The following is a 20,135-nucleotide window of genomic DNA, read 5'->3' as shown; positions in this document are numbered from 1 at the left end:
CTTTACAAATAAAGTGATAGATTGTTCACAACGCCTTTGCCTCATGACTCAGCTATTCCCTCCCCTCAGAGGTAGAATCTAGCCAGGCATTGGGGCTCATGGCTGTAACCCCAGCACTCAATTTCTAAGAGTTCCAGGCCATTCTGGGCTACAGAGTGAGACCCTGTCTAAGATAAATCAAGATCAGGAGCCAGAGAGATGTCTCAGTGGTTAAGGGCATGTTCTACTCTCCCAGAGTACCTGAGTTCAATTCCCAGTACCCACATTGGGTGGCTTACAATCTCCTGTAAGTTCAGCTCCGGATAGAACTGTCCCCTCTGGCCTCTGTAGACAGATACACATATAACTAAAAAAATGAGCTGGGCAGTGGTGGCGCACACCTTTAATCCCAGCACTCGGGAGGCAGAGCCAGGTGGATCTCTGTGAGTTCGAGGCCAGCCTGGGCTACAGAGTGAGATCCAGGAAAGGTGCAAAGCTACACAGAGAAACCCTGTCTCGAAAAACCAAAAAAAAAAAAAAAAAAAAGAAAGAAAAAAGAAAGTAAACATTAAAAAACAAACAAACAAACCAAGATTACAAAGGAAAAGGGTGCTGGGATCTCTTCCTCCTCACCAAGGCTGGCTTTGTGGTTTATTTTGCCTGAAGAATGACACAGAAGCAATGTTGTATAGTCCTTTTCTTTTAATTAATTATTTCAGTGCTGGGGAGTCAACCCAGGGCCTTGGGCTTGCCACGGAGGTGCTTGGTGCAGAGCTAATGCCTGGCCCTGACTTCTAAGTGGAAGTTTTCAAAGGGCCAGTTCTATTGAGGTATGACTGACAGATAACAATGTGTATATTTAAAGTGTGTGGTATGATGCATCTCTGTGAAATGATTATGATTTATCAAATAAGACTGGAAGAACTGTTCCACTTAGTCCAATTCAAATGGCTGACCCACAGGCTTACAAGCAAATGTAACAGGTGCCAGGGAGGGATTTTAGGTTATTAAGTTTTGAGTGATTTGTTTTATTGTTATAAAACCCTTTCTTTCTTTCTTTCTTTCTTTCTTTCTTTCTTTCTTTCTTTCTTTCTTTCTTTCTTTCTCTCTCTCTCTCTCTTTCTTTCTCTTTCTTTCTTTCTTTCTTTCTTTCTTTTATTTCTTTCTTCCTTCCTTTCTCCTCCTCCTCCTCCCATTTTTCTTCTTCTTCTTCTTCTTCTTCTTCTTCTTCTTCTTCTTCTTCTTCTTCTTCTTCTGAGTCTCATGCTGTGGCCTGGCTTAGCCTAGAGCTATGTAGCTCAGGATGGTCTTTAACTTATGGTGATCCTCCTGCTGTAGCTTTCTTAGTACAGGAATAAGCCACCATGCTCAGCTGTCATTTGCTTATCTTTTAAAGTGAGGTGTTTTGTTTTGTGTGTGTGTGTGTGTGTGTGTGTGTGTGTGTGTGTGTGTGTTCGCCGTGTTTTATTGAGACAGGGTCTCTCTATGTAGCCCCGGCTGACCTTGTATTTGTAATCCTTCTGCTTCAGTCTACTGACTGTTGGAATTATAGATATGTACTACTATACCAGACTTACAGTGTATTTTCTTGTAGTTTGTATCTGATATGGCAATATGAAGGGCAAAGGATCATTAATAAATTTATAAAAAATTAAGATTTATTTATTTATTTATTTATTTATTTATTTATTTATTTATTTATTTATTTTTTGGTTTTTCGAGACAGGGTTTCTCTGTGTAGCTTTGCGCCTTTCCTGGGACTCACTTGGTAGCCCAGGCTGGCCTCGAACTCACAGAGATCCACCTGGCTCTGCCTCCCGAGTGCTGGGATTAAAGGCGTGCGCCACCACCGCCCGGCTTAAGATTTATTTTTAATTGAGTGTGTGTGTGTGTGTGTGTGTGTGTGTGTGTGTGTGTGTGTATACATGAGTGTAGGTATCTGCAGAGGCCAGAAGTATCAGATCCCCTGAAACCGGGGCTACAGGAGATTGTGAGCCATCTGAAGTAGATGCTGGGAATTGAACTCAGGTCCTCTGCAAGAGCAGTAATGCTCTTAATCACTGAGCAATCTCTCCAGCCCTCATTCATAATTTAAATAGTTATCTTTGTATCCCATATTCTAGATTACTCATCAAAATGCTAAAGTTAACACCTGGAGGATGTCAGAGTATTAATTCGAAGTCTTTTCCAATTATGGTCCCAATTTCTGTCTTTAAGGCGGTTCTCTGACGAAGAGAATGTATCTCACGCTCACCGGGAGTGGAGCAAGGACAAGGATGGAGAGACTCTGTGCTGGCTCCTCACAGGATGCAGTAGTAACTCACTGCTGGGACCAAGTACCACTTTACTTTCTCTCTCTCTACAGTCTTTGGTGCTGTTTGTAGCTGGCACAAGGTTACCATTCGAGGATACACGAAGGAATCATGAAATCCTTACCTTTACACATTGTTTCAGATTCCTAGTCTTATTTTCTAAGAGTAGAGCCAGTCCAAACTTGCATTCTGATTAAGCAAGCTAAATAGCCTTGGCCCCAGCAAGAACATTTCAGAGCTTCACTTTGTAGCTATTTGTGTTGGTAATCTTGGGGCTTCAATGACTGCCCTGGCTTTTCCAGGAATCCCAGAGGAAAGTAGCAAAATTTCCCGCCCTCCTGCTCCACTTACTTTTGTCTTTACCGGCACCACTGACTTCCACCCAAACCAAAGGACCACTGAGCCAAACATCTCAAAGGTCCATGAGGTTTAAAATGAACACAGGAAAGTAAGCCAAACGATAGTGGCTCCATGCGACTCCACCTGCAGGACTGATATTAGATGGGATTAGGGCTTGGAATCAGAAATAAGAAAAGTCACCCCAGGGCTGATGCTCCTCATCTGAAAGGTCTGTGGCTTGGACTCCATTTGGGTGCAGCTAAAATGGGGAGGAAGACGTGGGAGGATGGGCATCAATGACTTCTTTGTTCATAACATGCAGCTGCTCAGGCACTGTCAGCACTTCAAAAAAAGCTGAAAACCAAACCATTCTGTACACAACTTTGAGATCAGTTGTTAAAATTCCATTTGCTTATTATTGTGTATATGTACGGCGCGCGCGTGCGGTCAGAATAACTTTTGGGAGCGGATTCTCTCCTTCTCCAATGTGGGTTCAGGTCACTAGGCTTGCATGGTAAATGCTTTTACCAGCTGAGCCATCTGCCTGCCTGACATCACTCTGAACTCTCATTTTAACAGCCAGCCTCACCAGTAATGCTTCTAAGAGACGATTGCTCATCTTTCAAACAAAATGGTGAGTATGTGGGTCTAAATAAGTTCCTGTATCTGTGGCTTTCACACCGAGACTGATTTGGGGGACCCCCTTCCTGGGGCTCTGGGCAGGTGTTAAGGTTGTTATAAACCATAAAGAACCATTATCAATGTTAAACGCCCTTATTACAAGTGTTCCTGGTCTTTAGTTTTCCTGTAAATAAGCTAGAATTTTATAAGATAGGGCAGCTTGACCTCCTGACCGAGAACTCTTAGATACCTGCCTGGTACCCTAGATGCTTCAGGGAAGGACAAACAGCCGGGTGGCCAGCTGACTGCCCTCAGACTAGCCCTTGAGGAAGCCACATGGCAACCTAGCTGCTTGCTGTTAAGTACAGCTTTTACCTCCTGAAGGCAGAACCCAGGCACAACTGTTTCAAACAGTTCCTGTTGGATTTTTCTGTCCTCGAAAGTCTTGGTGAAATCTAGATGATCCCGCAACCACCGCCCAGGACAGGAGGAGCATCTCCCCTTGTGGCCTAGCAGAGGGACTTCTGTGACTGGTGTCAGGACAAGGCCACGGCTAGTGTGACCACAGTCCTCCGTTTACACCAAGGGCTATTATAGCATTGGCACAAATACCACTCTTCTAGCTGTCCGGTTCCCTTTGGGAGCTGGCTGGGAGTAGCCGTTCTGTGCTACCCCACTGCTGCTCCACCATGAGGCCCAGTACCAGGGTCCTCCCATGCTGTCATTTCCGGCCTAGCTCTGATCTTTGTCAGAGGGGGCTGGCTGTGGAGACAGCCACACCGGTGGTAGCTGAGGTAGTGGCAATGGAATGCCAGAGGACAGTTAGGTTAGAAACAGCCGGCAACAGCTGAAGTAAGAAGGCTTGAGAGCCGAGAGCTGAGGGAGATGGGAAGCCTCGCTGGGCGTGTGTGCACACTTACAATCCCAGCACTCAGGAGTCTCGGGAAGTACTGTGAGTGTGAGGTCACATAACAAGACCCCCAGGCTAGCCTAAGCTACATGGTAAAACCACCAACACACACACACACACACACACACACACACACACACACACACACACACCAAGAAGCCAGGCTAGCCTAAGCTACGTGGTGAAAACACTACTACCACCACCACCACCACACACACACACAGAGCTATAAATAGCCACAGGGGACAAACTGCTGGCCCTGGTCCCTGGAAAAGTTCCAGAGAGCTATCAGAGATTAAAGGCCAAAGGTCTCAGATATCGTGGGCCCCAAAGCTAAAATGCCCAACCACCCCAACTCTAGACCTGCGCCAAGGCTCAACATTTGTTATCGGACGGCTAAAGGTCACAGTACCTAGGGTTCCCTGCAGGAAAGCAGTAACAAAGACTATTGCCAGCTGTCCCTCGCCACCTTCTACTAGGGCTCACTGCTTCTGAGTCAGGAAAGGCGCCGCCGAGTCAGGAGTGTGACCTCTGCACGGGCGTCCCCTCACTTGCCTGGGATTCCCATCTGGGGAAGGGGGCCCTGATCAGTGGATTGCTGACAATATCAACCTGGGCCTCTGCTGTCCTCGGAACTGTCACATTGCCTGCATTGGATTCAGATGATTACTCACAGTACTGTTCAATGTCTGGGGAAACAAAGCTGGCCCTAACATCCTTGGGAAGCCGGTGGACATGGCCGTTAAGAGGAAAGTAGCAGGTGCTAGTCGATGTCGACTCTCGGTGTGAACACACTATGGAACAGGGGGTATAAATGGCCACCCGCTCAGGGGTTCCCAGACATTCTTATGTAGGAAGACTATTGAAAACTAAAAGCAAAGCGGGAAAAATGAGTAGGCAAAATCCTACTTGAGGTTTAGGACAGCCAAGGACTTTCACACACACACACACACACACACACACACACACACACACACACACCCCCAAACAGGGTTTCTCTGTGTAGCCCTGGCTGTCCTGAGTGAGATCCACGTACCTCTGCTTCCTGAGTGCTGGGATTAAAGGTGTGAGCCACCAAATTTTATTTTTTAGAAACAATAAAGAGCTTAATGTCTGTTCGACGCTTTCCTAATCTCCTCTTCTACATGCCTTAGCCTTGATTAGGAGCTGGTTTACAGGGTTTGGCAATGGCACTTGGTGATAGGGCATTTGCCTCGGTGAGAGGCCAAGGGTGTGATATCCACCGCTGCAGAACAATTAGACCTATCCTTTTTTCTAACACCGTATCACAGTAACTTGTATGATATCCAGGGGCAAATTATTAAACTCAAAGTGGAAGTTTTACCACAAATTGAGTAATTTGGAGGCAAAATATATGACTTTTCTTTTGTTCTGTTCTGTACAATGGGAACAACCCTCTGGCCCCTGGTTCAGAGTTGTTAGGGTGGACTAGTGATGCCCAATTGTTTTGAGAATTGGTGGTGGTGGTGGTTATGTGTGGTAGGGTAGGTACCAGGACTGAACCCAGAGCCTCTTGCACTTGAAGCTAAGTGCTGTAACCCAGCCAAGGACTATAAAACTTATGAGACATTATTTTTTATTACTGTATTATTATTTTGGTGCTGGGGTTAATATTAAACCCAGGGCTTCATGTATATGAAACACTCATGCTTCACCACTGGCTTAGACCTCAGGCCCTAATTTTATTTCATTTATTTAAATTAACTCTTTTTTTTTTTTTTTTTAAATAAGGGCTCACATTGTAGCTCAGGCTGGCCCCAAACTTACAGCAATTCTTCTGTGGTGGTTTCCCAAATGCTGGGATTGCAAGTATGAGCCACAACATCTGGTCTTATTTTTATTTAAAAAAACGAGAATAAAGCCATTACAAACTTCCATGGTAAGAGTCTATTCATTTTTATGACTTCAATAATTTTTATTGGTGTTATTAACTATATTAGTTCTTTAACTTCCTAGCTATTTTTACTTATCTGACATGCTTCTTTCTGACTAAATAAAACAGAAGCTATAAGAATTAAGTTCTTTTCAGGTGATATTACAAAGATAACATTTTTTTTTTAGCATGAGTTGATATTCTCGAGGGTAATATGTTTGACTTTGAGGGCGCGAGATGCAGATGTTGATCTGGTCGGAGTGAGGCCCTGGGCTCAGTCTCCATCCTGGTAGAGGGGGATGGGGGAGAAGAGAGAGACACGGGCAGGAAGGTTGAAGAGGTAAAGTTCAGTGGCTGAGGTGGCAGGCAAAGGAAGCAGTAATAAACCACACTCACTGCCGTGGCACCCTGGGAAGAGGAACAGCCAGGCCAGTAGAAGACAGGCCCTGGTCACTCTGGGCTGCTTTGATCACAAAAGCCTCCTTGAGTGAGATTCAGAAAAGAGACAGGAGAGTGGCTACTTCCAAAGGCAATTTTGTTGAACATTTTTCTCTTTCTAGGCATTCTCTATGTACGTGGGAAGCTGACCCAACCCTATGATTCATAGGGCTCAGGAAGTCCTATCTTACGTGTGCCTGGTTTTAATGTAACCACCTTAAGCCACATCATTTCACATGACTGGTGTAATAATCTTTCCCAAGATGAGTTGGTTTCATTGGAGACGTTAAATGACATAGTTTTATTGGATTTCAGAGGTGAATAGAATTTTAGCATTAGTATAACGCCTTCTGTAGCCCAGGCTGGCCTCGAACTCACAGAGATCCGCCTGCCTCTGCCTCCCAAGTGCTGGGATTAAAAGCATGCGCCACCACCGCCCGGCCCTAACGCCTTCTTTTATAAATAGAGAATGGAAGGTCTAGCAAGATGGTTCAAGGGGAAAGGCACTTGCTGCCAAGGCTGCCGACCTAAGTTAGATTCCTCAGGACCCACACGGTGGGAAGAGGAACCCAACTGTGCAAAGTTGTCCTGTGACTTCCCCAGGCCTGCTGCTCCCAACAAAACATTATTAAAAACAAAAAACAAAAACAAAACAGAAAACTGGGGCAAAGTAAAATGGAACTGTTGAGGATCCCTCAGACAACAAGATGTCAAAGTGCAGACCAAGTTCTCTATCGTTTCTGTTTAAGATGTTCTCGGGAGCTATAATTGATTCTAAGTTGCAACAGCCTTCTACAAAGGAGAGGCACAAGCTTGCCTTTACAAAGTTCAAAGCTGCAGAACTGGAGAGTTGGCTCAGCAGCCGAGGGCACTTACTGCTATGCTGAGGACCAGACTTTCTCCTCAGCACCCAAGTCCTGAAGCTCACAACGGCCTGTAATTCCAACTCAGGGAGATCGGATGCCTCTGGCCTCCTCAGACACCTATACTCATGCACACATACATAATTAAAGAAATACACACATAATTAAAGGTAACAAAAAAGTCTTTACAAAATTCAAAGTTGCTCTTTAAAACATAGTTACTAAATTGCTTTTGAGGTAGGAGGCTCATGAGTTTAAGGTCAACCTTGGCTAAAGTGATCCTCCTACCTCAGCTTTCCAGCAAGTTGAAACTATAAATGTGTATCACCACATTCAGCTCTGGGGGAAAAAAAAAAAGTTGGGCAGTGGTGGCACACAACTTTAATCCCAGCACTCAGGAGGCAGAGGCAGGTGGATCTTTGTGAGTACAAGGCCAGCCTGGTCTACAGAGCAAGTTCCAGGGCAGCCAGGGCTACACAGAGAAACCCTGTCTCAAAAACAACCACCCCTCTAAAAAAAAAAAAAAAAAGCCACATTGAGTTTGCTTCCTTATGAAGTAACAAATGCAGTTTATGTAGTAATATTAGCTTGCACCCATGCTATTTTTTTAAAAATTAATTTTTATTTTATGTGTTCTAGTGGATGTTTGCCTGTATGCATGTCTGTGTACCATGTGCATGCAGTGCTCTTGGAGGCCTGAAGAGGGCATCAGATTCTCTGGAACTGGAGCGGCCATGTGGGTGCTGGGAATTCAGTCAGGCCCTCTGGAAGAATAGCCAATGCTTTTACATGCTGAGCCATCTCTCCAGCCCTATCACTTTTTAATGGTTTTCCACAAGTAATTAAAATATGTTAAGTATGTATTTCTGGTGGAATAGTACAAGGCTTATATTTAAAAACCATTTGATGGCAAGATCCTTTTCTTTTTGTCTTATTTATATTTACTAGAAGAAAATATATAAAAGATTTTATCTTGGCTTAACAACTGCTTTATATGCATCAGCTCATTAAGAATTGTACACTTTAGAGCTGGGTGTGGTGGCTCACACCTACAATCCTAGCACTTAAGAGACTGATAATATTTGAGGTTAGTCTGGGCTGTATTGTGAGTTCCTGGCTAGCTGGGACTACATTATGAGACCTTGTCTCAAAAACAACCCCACCCATTCACATTCCCTGGACTTTAGAAAGGAGAACGCAACCAGAAATTGGGCTTGGCATATCTTAGGTCCTAATAAGTATTTGTTAAGTGAATGACTCTAAGGCGTATAAAAGGAAATTTCAAATTAATTGCCCTTATTCCAGGAACTAGGGCGCCAGGTAAACTCACGGAGGTAGTGATTTTAATAGGACTATACTTCTTCTTTTTTTCTTTTTCTTTTTTTCCCAAGGCAGGGTTTCTCTGTGAAACAGTCATGGCTGTCCTGGAACTCACTCTGTAGACCAGGCTAACCTCGAACTCATAGAGATTTGCCTGCCTCTGCCTCCCAAGTGCTGGGATTAAAAGGCGTGTGCCACCACCGCCCAGCAATAGGACGATATTTCTAATTGGGTTGACGATTTCCAACGAAATAAGTGTCTCTGGAGAGGTAAAGTAATCTGAATTTCTTTTTGCTCGTACTGGGGATACACAACTCCTGGCTCTGTGCTAGGGGAAGTGGGGAAAATACCTCTCATCTCAATGTTAATGGGTTGGCGATAATATATGCATGTTGTCGGCAGGTAGGGCACGCAATAAAAAGTAGCAATTATTATTACACATTTCCTATTATTAGATACATAGTAACCACTGATATGACTTTCTTTCTACAACGCCCTGGGATCTAGTTGTGTGAAAACACTCCTTGCAAACACAGTTAAGGCCTCGTCGAGATTAAGAGATCGATGGTTTTATGGGAGATCGGGAAGATTTAAGCAATTGGAATTTGCACCGGATTGAACTAGTGGAATTGGACGACGCTGTCCAAGGTTCATAAGCCACACCGATCTGAGGGGGACGGACTCCGATGGCTTTTTAAGTCCCTTTATTGGACCGCTCCCAGTCTCCCGTTCTCCCGGCACCATCAGTTCAGGCTCCCGAGGCTCACAGGAGCTCGAAGCCCGCCGGGGCAGGAACCTGGCTCCGCCCTTGCTCCCAAACTCCCGCGTACACGCTCACCCAGACCACAAGATTATAAGGGAACCCCCACTCAGTCACCCCGCGGGTCCTAGACCAGAGACAAGAGCAAAGGCTGCTGGGAAGTTGACCTTTCACCTCTCCTCTGACTTCAGTTCACCTATTTTGACTCCAGCAAATGAATCGACGAAGACAGCGGGAGGGCGGGACTTGGCGTTGGCCAGCCCGTGCCGATTGGATGGGGGCGGTGCTAGGGGCGGGCCGTGCGAAGGGTGGGGTCCCTACCCGAGTGGGCGGGAGCCGCGGGGGTCTGCGCTTGCGCGCTGGGCCGGCTACGCGTGCGCGGTGGGCGGAGCGCGCCTCTACCTTCTTTACCAGCCCAGGCTTTCCCGTCCCTGCACAGTGCCGTGCGCTGCTCGTGTTTCATCGCCCGGTCGCAGAGGGTCGCTGCCGCTGCGGAGTGGGCGTTCGGTTTTCGGGCCGTCATGGCTGGCTACGAATACGTGAGCCCGGAGCAGCTGGCCGGCTTTGACAAGTACAAGGTAGAGCGAGCGAGCGAGCGAGCGGGCCGGCGGGCGGGATGGCGAGCGAGCGAGCGGGCCGGCGGGCGGGCGGGATGGCGAGCGAGCGGGCGGGCGGGCGTGCGGGCGGCCGCCCCTCTCCTCCTCGCCCCGGCCGCGCCCTGGCGGCTGAGGGGCCGGCGCGGTCCGTGTCACCTTGTGCCTGCCGCGTGGCGCGCCCGGCGGGCGTTGTTGCGGGGATGCTAGGGGGGCTCGCGGTCGGGGAGCGTGGGATCATCCTAGGCCCGCCGCCCGGTCTCCGCACCCGGCGGGAGAATGCCTTTTCCTTAAGAGCACCCCAAGAGAACGAGAGAATTCCTTTCTCTCTCCTTTTCCTTATTACTTGTCACTGCTGTGCTTTTTCAGCCTCTTCTAGAGAGGGTGTCGTTCCCTTCTTGCGCCCTTCTCTTGGTCTTCGTTTGAATGAACTTCCCATCTGCCTGTCAGTGCTTACAACTTCAGGAGATCGGGATGGTCCTGTGGTGGATGCTCAGGGAGGGGAAGTGACTTCTCCAGGCCTTCGTGCTGACGCGCTCCACCCTGCCTCGGGAAAGAGGCTTCCACTGTGGCTCGTGGCGCTGGCGCTGCTGGTCGAGACACATTGTGCGCTAGAAGGAACTGTGTAGTGCAAAGAGCGCGCGGGCTTTCGAGCGCATAGAAACCCGATGCCAAAGTCAAGTTTCTGTTTGGCTTTGGGCGAGTCGTTGAAAACCCCACTCCGCCTCTCTATTAGGTTCTTAGCCCAAGTGGGAGTTTCTGTCATGCCTAGTGGATTGTAAAGGGTTGGAAAGAGTCTGGCACGTAATGATCCCCCCAGGAAATGATGGTTTTCACCCAGATTTAGTACTCCCACCAGGGAACGACTGGCCATCTAGTCATCTTAGCCTGAAATAATGGGCCTTTAGTGTTTCATCTTTGGTAAGCCTTTCCTGAGAGCAGTCTGTTCCTTTATGAAATTAATGTGCCTGTGGAATATAATAGACTGTCCGAATGATGAGGCATGGTCAAAACACAGTGCTACACTGCAGAATTGGCATCCAGCAAACATTTGTGCAATGAATGAATATCTGGGAGAGGGTGTCTTGACTTTGTTTAACTAGAATATAAAAAACCCCGAGGGGCTCTAGAAGACTCTAGGATATCCCTCTTTGAAGCAGCATTGGACCGTACCGTTCTGAATTGAGGTGGTGACTTGTCTTAACACTGTAACTGGGAAGAAGTTCCAGAGCCTAACGTGGGTCAGGGCCTTATAACTTGTGTTCGAGGAGGCTATTAATACTTCTTGTTGTGTCGTCAGCCTCCCCCCTTAATATATATGCTGCATTCTGTAAAGATTGACAGCTAGAATATTTTCTTTTTCCTAGAGTCTGACATTTAGAGCAAGTTTTTATAAAAGAGCAGTTGTATTTAGTGAACCTTGTTTTCCTTACAGCCTTCTCTAGGTTTATATTTTCCGCTAGACAGGAGTCCTACTTTTTATCAGACATTTCAATGTGGTTTTCTGTGGCGATTCCCTCCGCCCTTATCTGATTCAGTTCCTGTGTCTGACAGCAGGTTTCTTATCATCCTGGAAAACAAAGGTCAGTTTAGCTAGTGGCCCAGTGTTAATTCACTAAAATAGCTTGTTTATGTTATTTTAATTACAATGAGGCTTTTTTTTGGGGGGGGGGGGAGAAACACACCCAAAATCAAATACAAATTTATTACCTTAACATTCTTCTAGTAGAAGAAGGTTCTTTGCTCAATACTGTACCACATTCCTATCTAAAGAAAGAATCAGAGGTATCCAAAGGAAAAGAATCTGTGTGGTCAGTTTTGTTGGCTTGTGAAGTATACACAGAGATCTTTTCTTTCTCATTGTGTGGTCTTCAGAGAGCACGTGCTTTATGGCTTCATGAATTGAAACACCACCCCCAAATGTGCAGTCAACACACTTTAAAGAGGTTTTTATTCTCCAGTGTGACCTTTTATAATACAGCAAAAAGATACAGAGGGGAAAAAAAAATGATACTCCCAGAACAGCTGGTGGAAAAAATTACTTTTGAACCAGTTTAATTTCTTTGTTGTCCCCGGAGGTACATCTGAGCGCGACTTGTGGAAACCTGGCGTGTGCACAGCGTAGCCACCAAGAGGGGGGTGTTCACAGAGCGGTAGTTAGGTTTCTGTAGTAAGAAAGGGGTGGTTGTGAGTACAGAAGAAAGCCTGGGGTGGATTCTGTTTTATATGCTCTCTTAATACTTGTGTCCCCTGGAGGAGTGTTGAACACAGCCCTGTTCGGTACTTAGTTTGAGAATGAGTTGATGTCTGCCTTCTGTGTTAGGATGGGAGCTCTAGGTAGGCAGAGCTCATAGCTGTCAGGTTCAACATGATTGGTGTCTCCACAGCATCCTGAGCCAAAGAGATGCCCAGTAAATACTGAAGGAATGAAAATGGAAAGAATAGAGGGTGTTTTAAGTATGGTAAAAGGAGCGGTACACATGGGTAGCGGAAGGCTTCTTTTGAATTTTCACTTTGAATGTGAGGGTGCCAGTTTAGAAGGGCTGTTGTTCTGCTCCCTTGCTGCACAGTGACCTCAGACAGTTGTGTTGAAGTGTCCACCTTCATGAGGTTTATCACTCTTTTCCTCTCCTCACTGTGTTTCCCCTTTTCCTTGCTCCTACTACATAGACACTTACTGTTGAGGGACTCTGCACTTTCATGGTTAATCACAACAAGGTTAAACTGTTGTGATTTGCTTTGTCAGCCCTAGGGAAGGCACAGTTTTAATTTATAGTGCTACACCTAGTGTCCCATTGTATCCTTTTGCTCTAGAGGGGAAATGAGCTAAGTACCTTGTTTAGTTTAGTTTAGAATTGCAGGAATTGGTTTCTGCTGTTGGGTAGTTAATTTACGTGACTGATGACAACTGCCTGGTACAGGGACTGTAGTTACTGTGAGTTTGTTACTATGACAATTAAGAAATTCCAAAGAGAAACGGTATTTGCATCTTGATAGCAAAGCCCGACAACCAGAATCCAAACTGGCCTTTGGTCTTACAGTGGGCCATACAGTGTAATTTTATGTATTTGGCGAGCATTTATGGGAGATCTGCTTATCAGGCACAGCACTGGGGTTGCAAAATTAAGCTAAGTTGAAATTCCTGACTTCAAAGAGCCCAGTTGGGCGGCCTAGGGACGGGGTAAACAAGCCTTTATAAACATTGAGTACAGGTCGTAAGTTCTAGGTGCTGTGGGAAAGGATAGGGGGCACCACACACCAGTAGGGATGAGAGCGGATGTTAGACCTGAGGAAGACTTCAGAGGTGATGGAGGTGAAGGCAAAGCCGGTCCAGAAAGATGGAAACTGAGTGGAGAGAATGAGGAAGGGAAAATGCATCCTGTCGGATGAGAGCCCTGCGTTGAGAGATGGGCCTGAGAGATTTTCTGAGAACCACAAAATGTGTGTTTGAGTCTAATGGCGGCGTGGCCGGTGAAACTGGCGAGGAAGGCAGGCCCCTGGCAGAGTGGGAGTAATTTTGTTCTGTGGGTTGGTGTCTGTGGCCCACATTTATTGGCATCAGAATCACTTGGTGTGGGGGTGATTCTGATGCCAATAAATAAATACATCCCCACCTAAGAAATGTTGAAGGCCTGAGTATTAAGGCAATGGGGACCAAAAAGAGGGACTAGAGCTTGTCTGTGTGTGTCAGTGTCCCAGTGTGCCTTAAGCTCCTGAGCTCTTGCCTCGGTATCCAGAGTGCTGAGATGACAGGTCTGCGTCACCATGTACCCCAAGAGAGCAGAGACCCGCCTGCCTGCCTTCCTTCCTTCCTTCCTTCCTTCCTTCCTTCCTTCCTTCCTTCCTTTCTTCCTTCCTTCCCCTTTTCCTCCTCCACAGTCTTATCTGTAGCCCAGCTAACCTCCAACTGCTGATCCCTCTGCCTCAGCCTGCCTGGTACTAGGATCGCAGGCATGAGCTACCACACCTAGCAAGGGTGAGGAGATTCTAAAAATAGAGGTCACAACTGGTAAGCCCATAGTGAATTTATCCAGCAGATACATTTAATTTGGCCCTTACTTGGTTTTAAAAAAATTAATCTTTCCCATAAAAGTTCAGATTTCCAGATGCTCTTGAAAAATCAGAATCTTGGGCAATACTGTCCTTGAACTTCCTCTTTTGGTTCAGGCCCTGTGCCTAACTTCTTTTTAAAAGGTATATGGCTGGGCGTGATTGCGCACGCCTGTAATCCCAGCACCAGAGAGGCAGAGGCAGGTGGGTTCCTGTGAGTGAGGCCAACCTGATTTACATAGTGAGTTCCAGGCCAACCAATGCTACATAGTGAGACTCTGTCTAAAAACAGGTGGTGGGGGGAGAAATATGGCTGGGAAGAGGCACGTGCTTCTGTGAGCCTGGCATCTCTGAGGAGGTGACAGATATCAAGGGCAGCTTCAGATACACAGCAAGTTTCAGGCCATCCTGGGCACTGTGAGGCAGAGTCTCCACAACAAAACGGAAAAACCTCCAGAAGTCATGAATGAATAATAGAGCACGTGCTCTCCAGTTTACCGTTTCCCTGCTGGTCCATGTATCTCATGTAGGTCTTCTTTGTTCATTTGACCTTTCCATCCCTGCTTTAAGACTGACAGAACATGGTAACTGAGCGGGTAGCTGGGTATGGTAGTGGGGGAGAGTAGGGGCAGATAGAAGGTAAAGAGGAGCTGGGGATGATTCAGGATCTGGTAGGGAGGTGGACGGTGGAGGGAGGTAGCTGTCATGTGAGGCAGGGCTTTGTGAAGCACTGTATTGTAATGCTGTAAAATTCTTTTTTAAAATGCCTTTGTTACTATTTTTGTGTGTAATGGGATCTCTTGTAGACCAATGTGGTTTCAAAGTCTTATGTAGCTGAGGATGCCCCGGAACACCTGGTCTTCCTCCCTGTCCCTCCCAAGTGCTGTGATGACAGGCTCTATGACTTCATAGTAAACTTTAAGGTAGGGCATACTTTGTTGGATGGGGACACATGAATAAGAATAGTGTAACACGAATTGCCAAAAGCCAGATATTGGGGTGAAAGCTGAAATGTCAGAGAAACAGAACAGCCAGCCACTAGCTTACCTCTACAAAATCCTCAGCCTCAAGAGAGCGAGTTCCTGTTTCCTCACGCCTTATATGCCTTTCTGTGTCCTGCCATATTATTTCCCAGGAGGATTAAAGGCGTGTGTCACCACTGCCTGGTTCTGTTTCTCTCATGTAGCCCAGTGTGGCCAAGAGCTCACAGAGATCCAGATGGATCTCTGCCTCCTGAGTGATAGGAGTGATTAAAGGTGTGTGCCACCACTGCCTGACCTCTATGTCTAATTTAGTGACTGGCTCTGTCCTCTGATCCCCAGGTAAGCTTTATTGGGGTGCACAATATATCACCACAGTATAGTTTGTGGATTTAGAATTAAAACAAAACTAATTGTTCTAAAGAACTCTCAAGCTGGGCATCTCAGCTGAAACAGGCGGAATACCAAGAATTTGAGGCCAGCCCAGGCTACATAGCAAGACCTTGTCTCCAAAGATCAAAAGGAAGCAAAGCACCAACTATCATTTGTGAATGAGCTATCCTCTGCTAGAGACAGTTTCTGTAACTTCAAAGACTAGCATGCTTCCTAGCATACTAGAAATAGTGTGAGGAATTATTGATGTTTTGATTTTTGATTGTATTTCGACTGCAAACTGCCTGTGGTGTTATTTTACATGTAAATATAGCAATGCCTAGAAGTCAAATGTTACTCAAGAACAACCCATCATCAGTGGCACCTTAGTTGCCTTGATGAGATTATTCCTCGCACGTACATTAATAAGCCTTGGAAATAGTCTAGGGACTTTAGGTAAAGGTAGGCAGTTGCCAGGTGTGATGATACATACATGTAATTCCAGCACTGAGGAGGCTGAGGCTGAGGCTGGAATTCAGAGCCACCCAGGCAACAAAGCAAGACCAGATCTCAAATTCACTCCTTCCTTTTCTTCCTTCCTCTATCTCTCCTTCCTTCTTTCCCTTTCTAAGTCTCCTGGAGAATTGTATCCTGAAGGACAAAAGGCGAGTGGATGGGGGAGTTCTTCCTGGTTCAGGGAGAGGTTCAGTAGTACAGGGAGAAAGTCACTCTCCTGAAGGTGCTGTGGAGGAAACACCCAAGGCCCTTCCTTCTATTTACAGTGAAGTGGATTGAGATCTGACACCAGACAGTTGGATCTAGAGTTTGTGTTCTTCATGCTGCCTCTTCAACCTAGGAGTAAAGTGTAAGCTATTCCTTGTTGGTACAAGCTATATAAGGTTGGAATACTAACCTTTAGTAATAAGCATAATCGAATACGTGTCTAATGGTTTGCAGATGAGAAAATGTACACTGGAAACCAAAAGTGCCATAGGTGGGCTTAATAGTGCTAGTGTGCATTTAGTTGACTCCTGTAGTCCCCTTATGTGCAGGGGATGTATTCCAGGACATTCAGTGGATACCTGAGCCCTGAGGTAGCACAGAACTTTGTCATGTAATTTTGCTACAGAGACATGCAAACCTATGGTAAAGTTTAATTTGTAACTTAGGCACAGCAAGAGGTTAATAACAGTAACAGTATACTCTAATAAAAGTTCCATTAACATGGTTTCTCTTGATCTCTGTCAGAATACTCACTCTAGATCACACTTCTTGTGCTCACGTGACATACAGTGCCTAGTGGTGAGCTGAGTGAAATGAGTGACAGGCATTGGGGATATGATTTTGAACATAATGTGATCCCACAATAATCGATCCCTAAACCTTGGTCCCTACCAAATGACTAATGGGTGGTAGTCTTTATGGCATGGATGTACTGAGTGAAGGGACAGTCCACATCCCCACCTCATTGGGCAGGAAGAGGATTTCATCGACACTCTGAACAGCATTAAAATTTAAAACTTATAAATTGTTCATTTCTGGAGTTTTGCATTTAATATTTCCTGTAGTTGACTGAAGATATAGAAAGTGAAACTGTGGATAAAGAGGGACATTTCACTCACAGCTCTAAGAATGAAAATGATTTTTATTTAATAGTGGGGGTCTAATATTTAAGTAAAAAGTACACATTGTATTGTGTGGTCTTTAACAGGCATTCCGATCTCCCTAGCTTTTCTCATCTGTGAAATTTGATAGTTCTTACTTCACAGGACCATTTTCAAAGTTGAATGAGTTAATATTTGCCAAGGGCCTGGTATAGAGTGCTTAGTGTTAAGGGTATGAAAACTGAAACCTGCCTTCACGTTTCCCTGCTTGTAACATTAAGTAACATATAACGTTCAAACACATCCCACTAATCTCACCCTGAGGTTATACCAAGTAACATTTATGTACTACCATGCCTAGCTTTCTTATATGGGTGCTGGGAATCTAACTCAGGTCCTTGTGTGCTTTATAAACTGAAGTATCTTCCCAGCTCCAGGACAGATATATTGAAGCATGAGGATCTCCGTTAGGAGCCCAGCTTGGGGTACATGCTACCTTTTCTCAAAAACCCAGGGTCCCAAGTCCCAAGCTACACACAAACCTTGGTGTATTTTTGTGAACTTGACACAAAACTAGAGTCATCTAGGAAGAGGGAGCCTCAGTTGGGGAATTGGCTCCATCTGATTGGCCTCTAGGCAAAAATCTCTGGGACAGTTTCTTGATTAATGATGGATATAGAAGGGCCCAGCCTATCTCCCAAGTGCTGGAATTATAGGCATGTGTCAAAGCATCCTCTGGTTCGGTAGTCTTTCTCAGATTTCTTCCTGTTTTTCTATACATAACACAACAGGCAGAATAAGTATTTTTCCTCAGATACAACTCTTCTGTGTAAGAATCTGCAGGGACCTTATGCATTTATTACCATATGCTTGATATCCAGATCCTCAACAATTATTTCCATTCCCTTACTGAGGTGGACCTGCTTGTCATCATGGCTTGTCCATCTCTCTCCTGGCTGTAATTCTCCAGTCTGCTGTGACTTGTTAGCGGATATAAATGGCAATGCTCACTGAAATGAGATCTCAATACTCTTTGAGTCATGTTGTCTGTGGGTGTAGTTCTTAGAGCCTCATAGTCATGAAGACACTGTTTGAAACTTTGTTTCTATTCAGGGTTCATACACCTCCCCCCAAATGCATTTGAAGTTTAGACTTAATATTTTCGTAGGTTTGTTGTGGCACAGTGCTTTCTTGCATTTAGCAGGCTTTAAATGGGTATTTATGTTTATTAAAACTGTGTTTGCCTTTTGCTTACAATGTGATGTTTGGCATCACCCCCAGGAGGTGTCTGTGTTGGCCACTAACCTCTTACTAGTAGTTTTTCTTTCAGTGAGGAGTCAAGTCTGCGCTTAGTTTCCCTTCAAAAAGGTTGGTTAAAAAGGCAGATTCTGGCGCACACCTTTAATAACTCCCCCACCCCCTCCCAACCTCCCCATCCCCTCTGCACTCTAGGGGCAGAGGCAGGCGGATCTCTTGAGTTCAAGGCCAGCCTGGTCTACGGAGTTCCAGACAGCCATAGATACACAGAGGAATCCTTTCTCCAAAACCAAGTAAACAGACAAACAAACAAACAAATAAAAAGGGCAGATTGTGTGGTCCCCCTCTTGGGGGCCTTGATGCTGTGGATCTGGTTAGGGCCAATAATTTGTGTTCAGTTTGAGACCCACACTTTGAGAACTACCCTGCATCAAAGAAATATTAATTGTATCACAAGAAAAGGATGTGAAGGAGAAGTTATCTTACTGTAATATGCATACATTAGCTCTCAAACATCAAGTAGCGGTGGTTTTTCTTTTTTTTTTTCCTTTGTGGTACTGAAGGTCAAATCCAAAGATCTGTCCACACTAGGCAAGTGCTCTGCTGCTGAGCTGTATCCCTAAGTCTTTTTTTTCTTTTTCTTTTTTTTAGGAGGTAGAGTCTTGCTGTGTAGCCCAGGCTGGCCTTTTACTAGAGATGTTTCCTCCTCTTCTTTCCTCCCAGGTACTGAGAGTGTGCTACCAGGCTTCAGCACGTCTGTTCTCAGACTGGGAAGAGAGTTGATAAAGTACATGAAGACCTGAGTTAGGAGTCCTGGTTCTCGTATAAGGAAGTAGGCACGGTGGCACATGCTTGTAAACCCAGTATTGAGGCAGAGATAGATGGGTCCCTGGGGCTCATCTTGGCCTAGTCAGTGAGCCAGGTTCCTGTAAGAGAGCACCATTCTCTCTCAAAACGAAAAGGTGGATGGCTTCTGAGACAGAGTGCCAGAGGGTGACCTCTGGCCTTCACATTTCTGCTTTATAGTACATCTTAGAAAAGAGTGACATCTGTCATCCTTGCTGTGTTCCGTTGGTTAGAAGCAAGCGACAGGTTCTACCTACCCTCAGGGAAGCAGAATGAGCCATCAAGGAGATACAAGGGAGTGACTCACTGGGAATCACCATTGGGAATCACCGTGAGATGCATGTACCATACACTGGGAGAGAAAAATCTCTGGGAGAGCTTGTAATTATAGTGTAGTGATTCCAGGCCAGTGGTTCTCAGCCTCCCTAATGCTGCGACCCTTTAATACAATTCCTCATGTGGTGGCCCCCAACCATAAAATTGCCACTTCATAACTGTGATTTTTCTACTGTTATGAATCGTAATGTAAGTATCTGATATGCAAGATATCTGATATATGACCCTAGTGAAAGGGTCATCTGCTCCAAAGGGATTGTAACTACAGGTTGAGAACCACTGATCTCGGAGTTTATGGTTGTGTCAAGACAGCACAGTCTGGCTTACAACAAAGCAATCAGTTTCACTGGAGTGTTCTAAGATGACTTCATCTTACTGGACTCAGGATGTATACCTTAGATTTTCCCATTTATTAGCTATGCTAGTCGGATTTTATAGCCTCTTTATCTGTAAGATGGCGACAGATAGTCGTTACCTTAATCTCTTTTCCTGTTGCTAGGATAAAACACTCTTGACCAAAGCAACTTAGAGGACAAAGGATTTATTTTCCCTCCCAGCTGATGGCAGGGAAGCCAAGGCATCTGGGGTTGGCAGCAGCTGCTCACATCAGATCCACGGCCAGGAGAAGAGGGATGGATGCTGTTGCTGCTCAGCTGCTGCT

General features: G+C 45.6%; 2 protein-coding genes across 2 annotated transcripts in view; one reads left to right on the top strand and one right to left on the bottom strand.

Moving 5' to 3' along the window:
* Adgrf3 (adhesion G protein-coupled receptor F3) overlaps positions 1–9,876 on the bottom strand; it is a 29,942-nt gene extending 20,066 nt beyond the window's left edge. The window contains exon 1 of the mRNA XM_059248690.1: positions 9,839–9,876. The gene's annotated coding sequence lies outside the window, so the exon portion shown is untranslated. The remainder of the gene's footprint in view (positions 1–9,838) is intronic.
* Positions 9,795–20,135, top strand: part of Selenoi (selenoprotein I) — a 34,994-nt gene continuing 24,653 nt past the window's right edge. Inside the window, exon 1 of the mRNA XM_059248691.1 lies at positions 9,795–10,014. Within this exon, the coding sequence (XP_059104674.1) occupies positions 9,958–10,014 (57 nt within the window). The 5' untranslated portion in view covers positions 9,795–9,957. The remainder of the gene's footprint in view (positions 10,015–20,135) is intronic.

Source organism: Peromyscus eremicus, chromosome 22 (assembly GCF_949786415.1).
Source record: "Peromyscus eremicus chromosome 22, PerEre_H2_v1, whole genome shotgun sequence".
NCBI classification, from domain to species: domain Eukaryota; kingdom Metazoa; phylum Chordata; class Mammalia; order Rodentia; family Cricetidae; genus Peromyscus; species Peromyscus eremicus.
The sequence above is the reverse complement of the archived record's forward strand: the minus strand, read 5'-3'. Positions and strand labels throughout refer to the sequence as shown.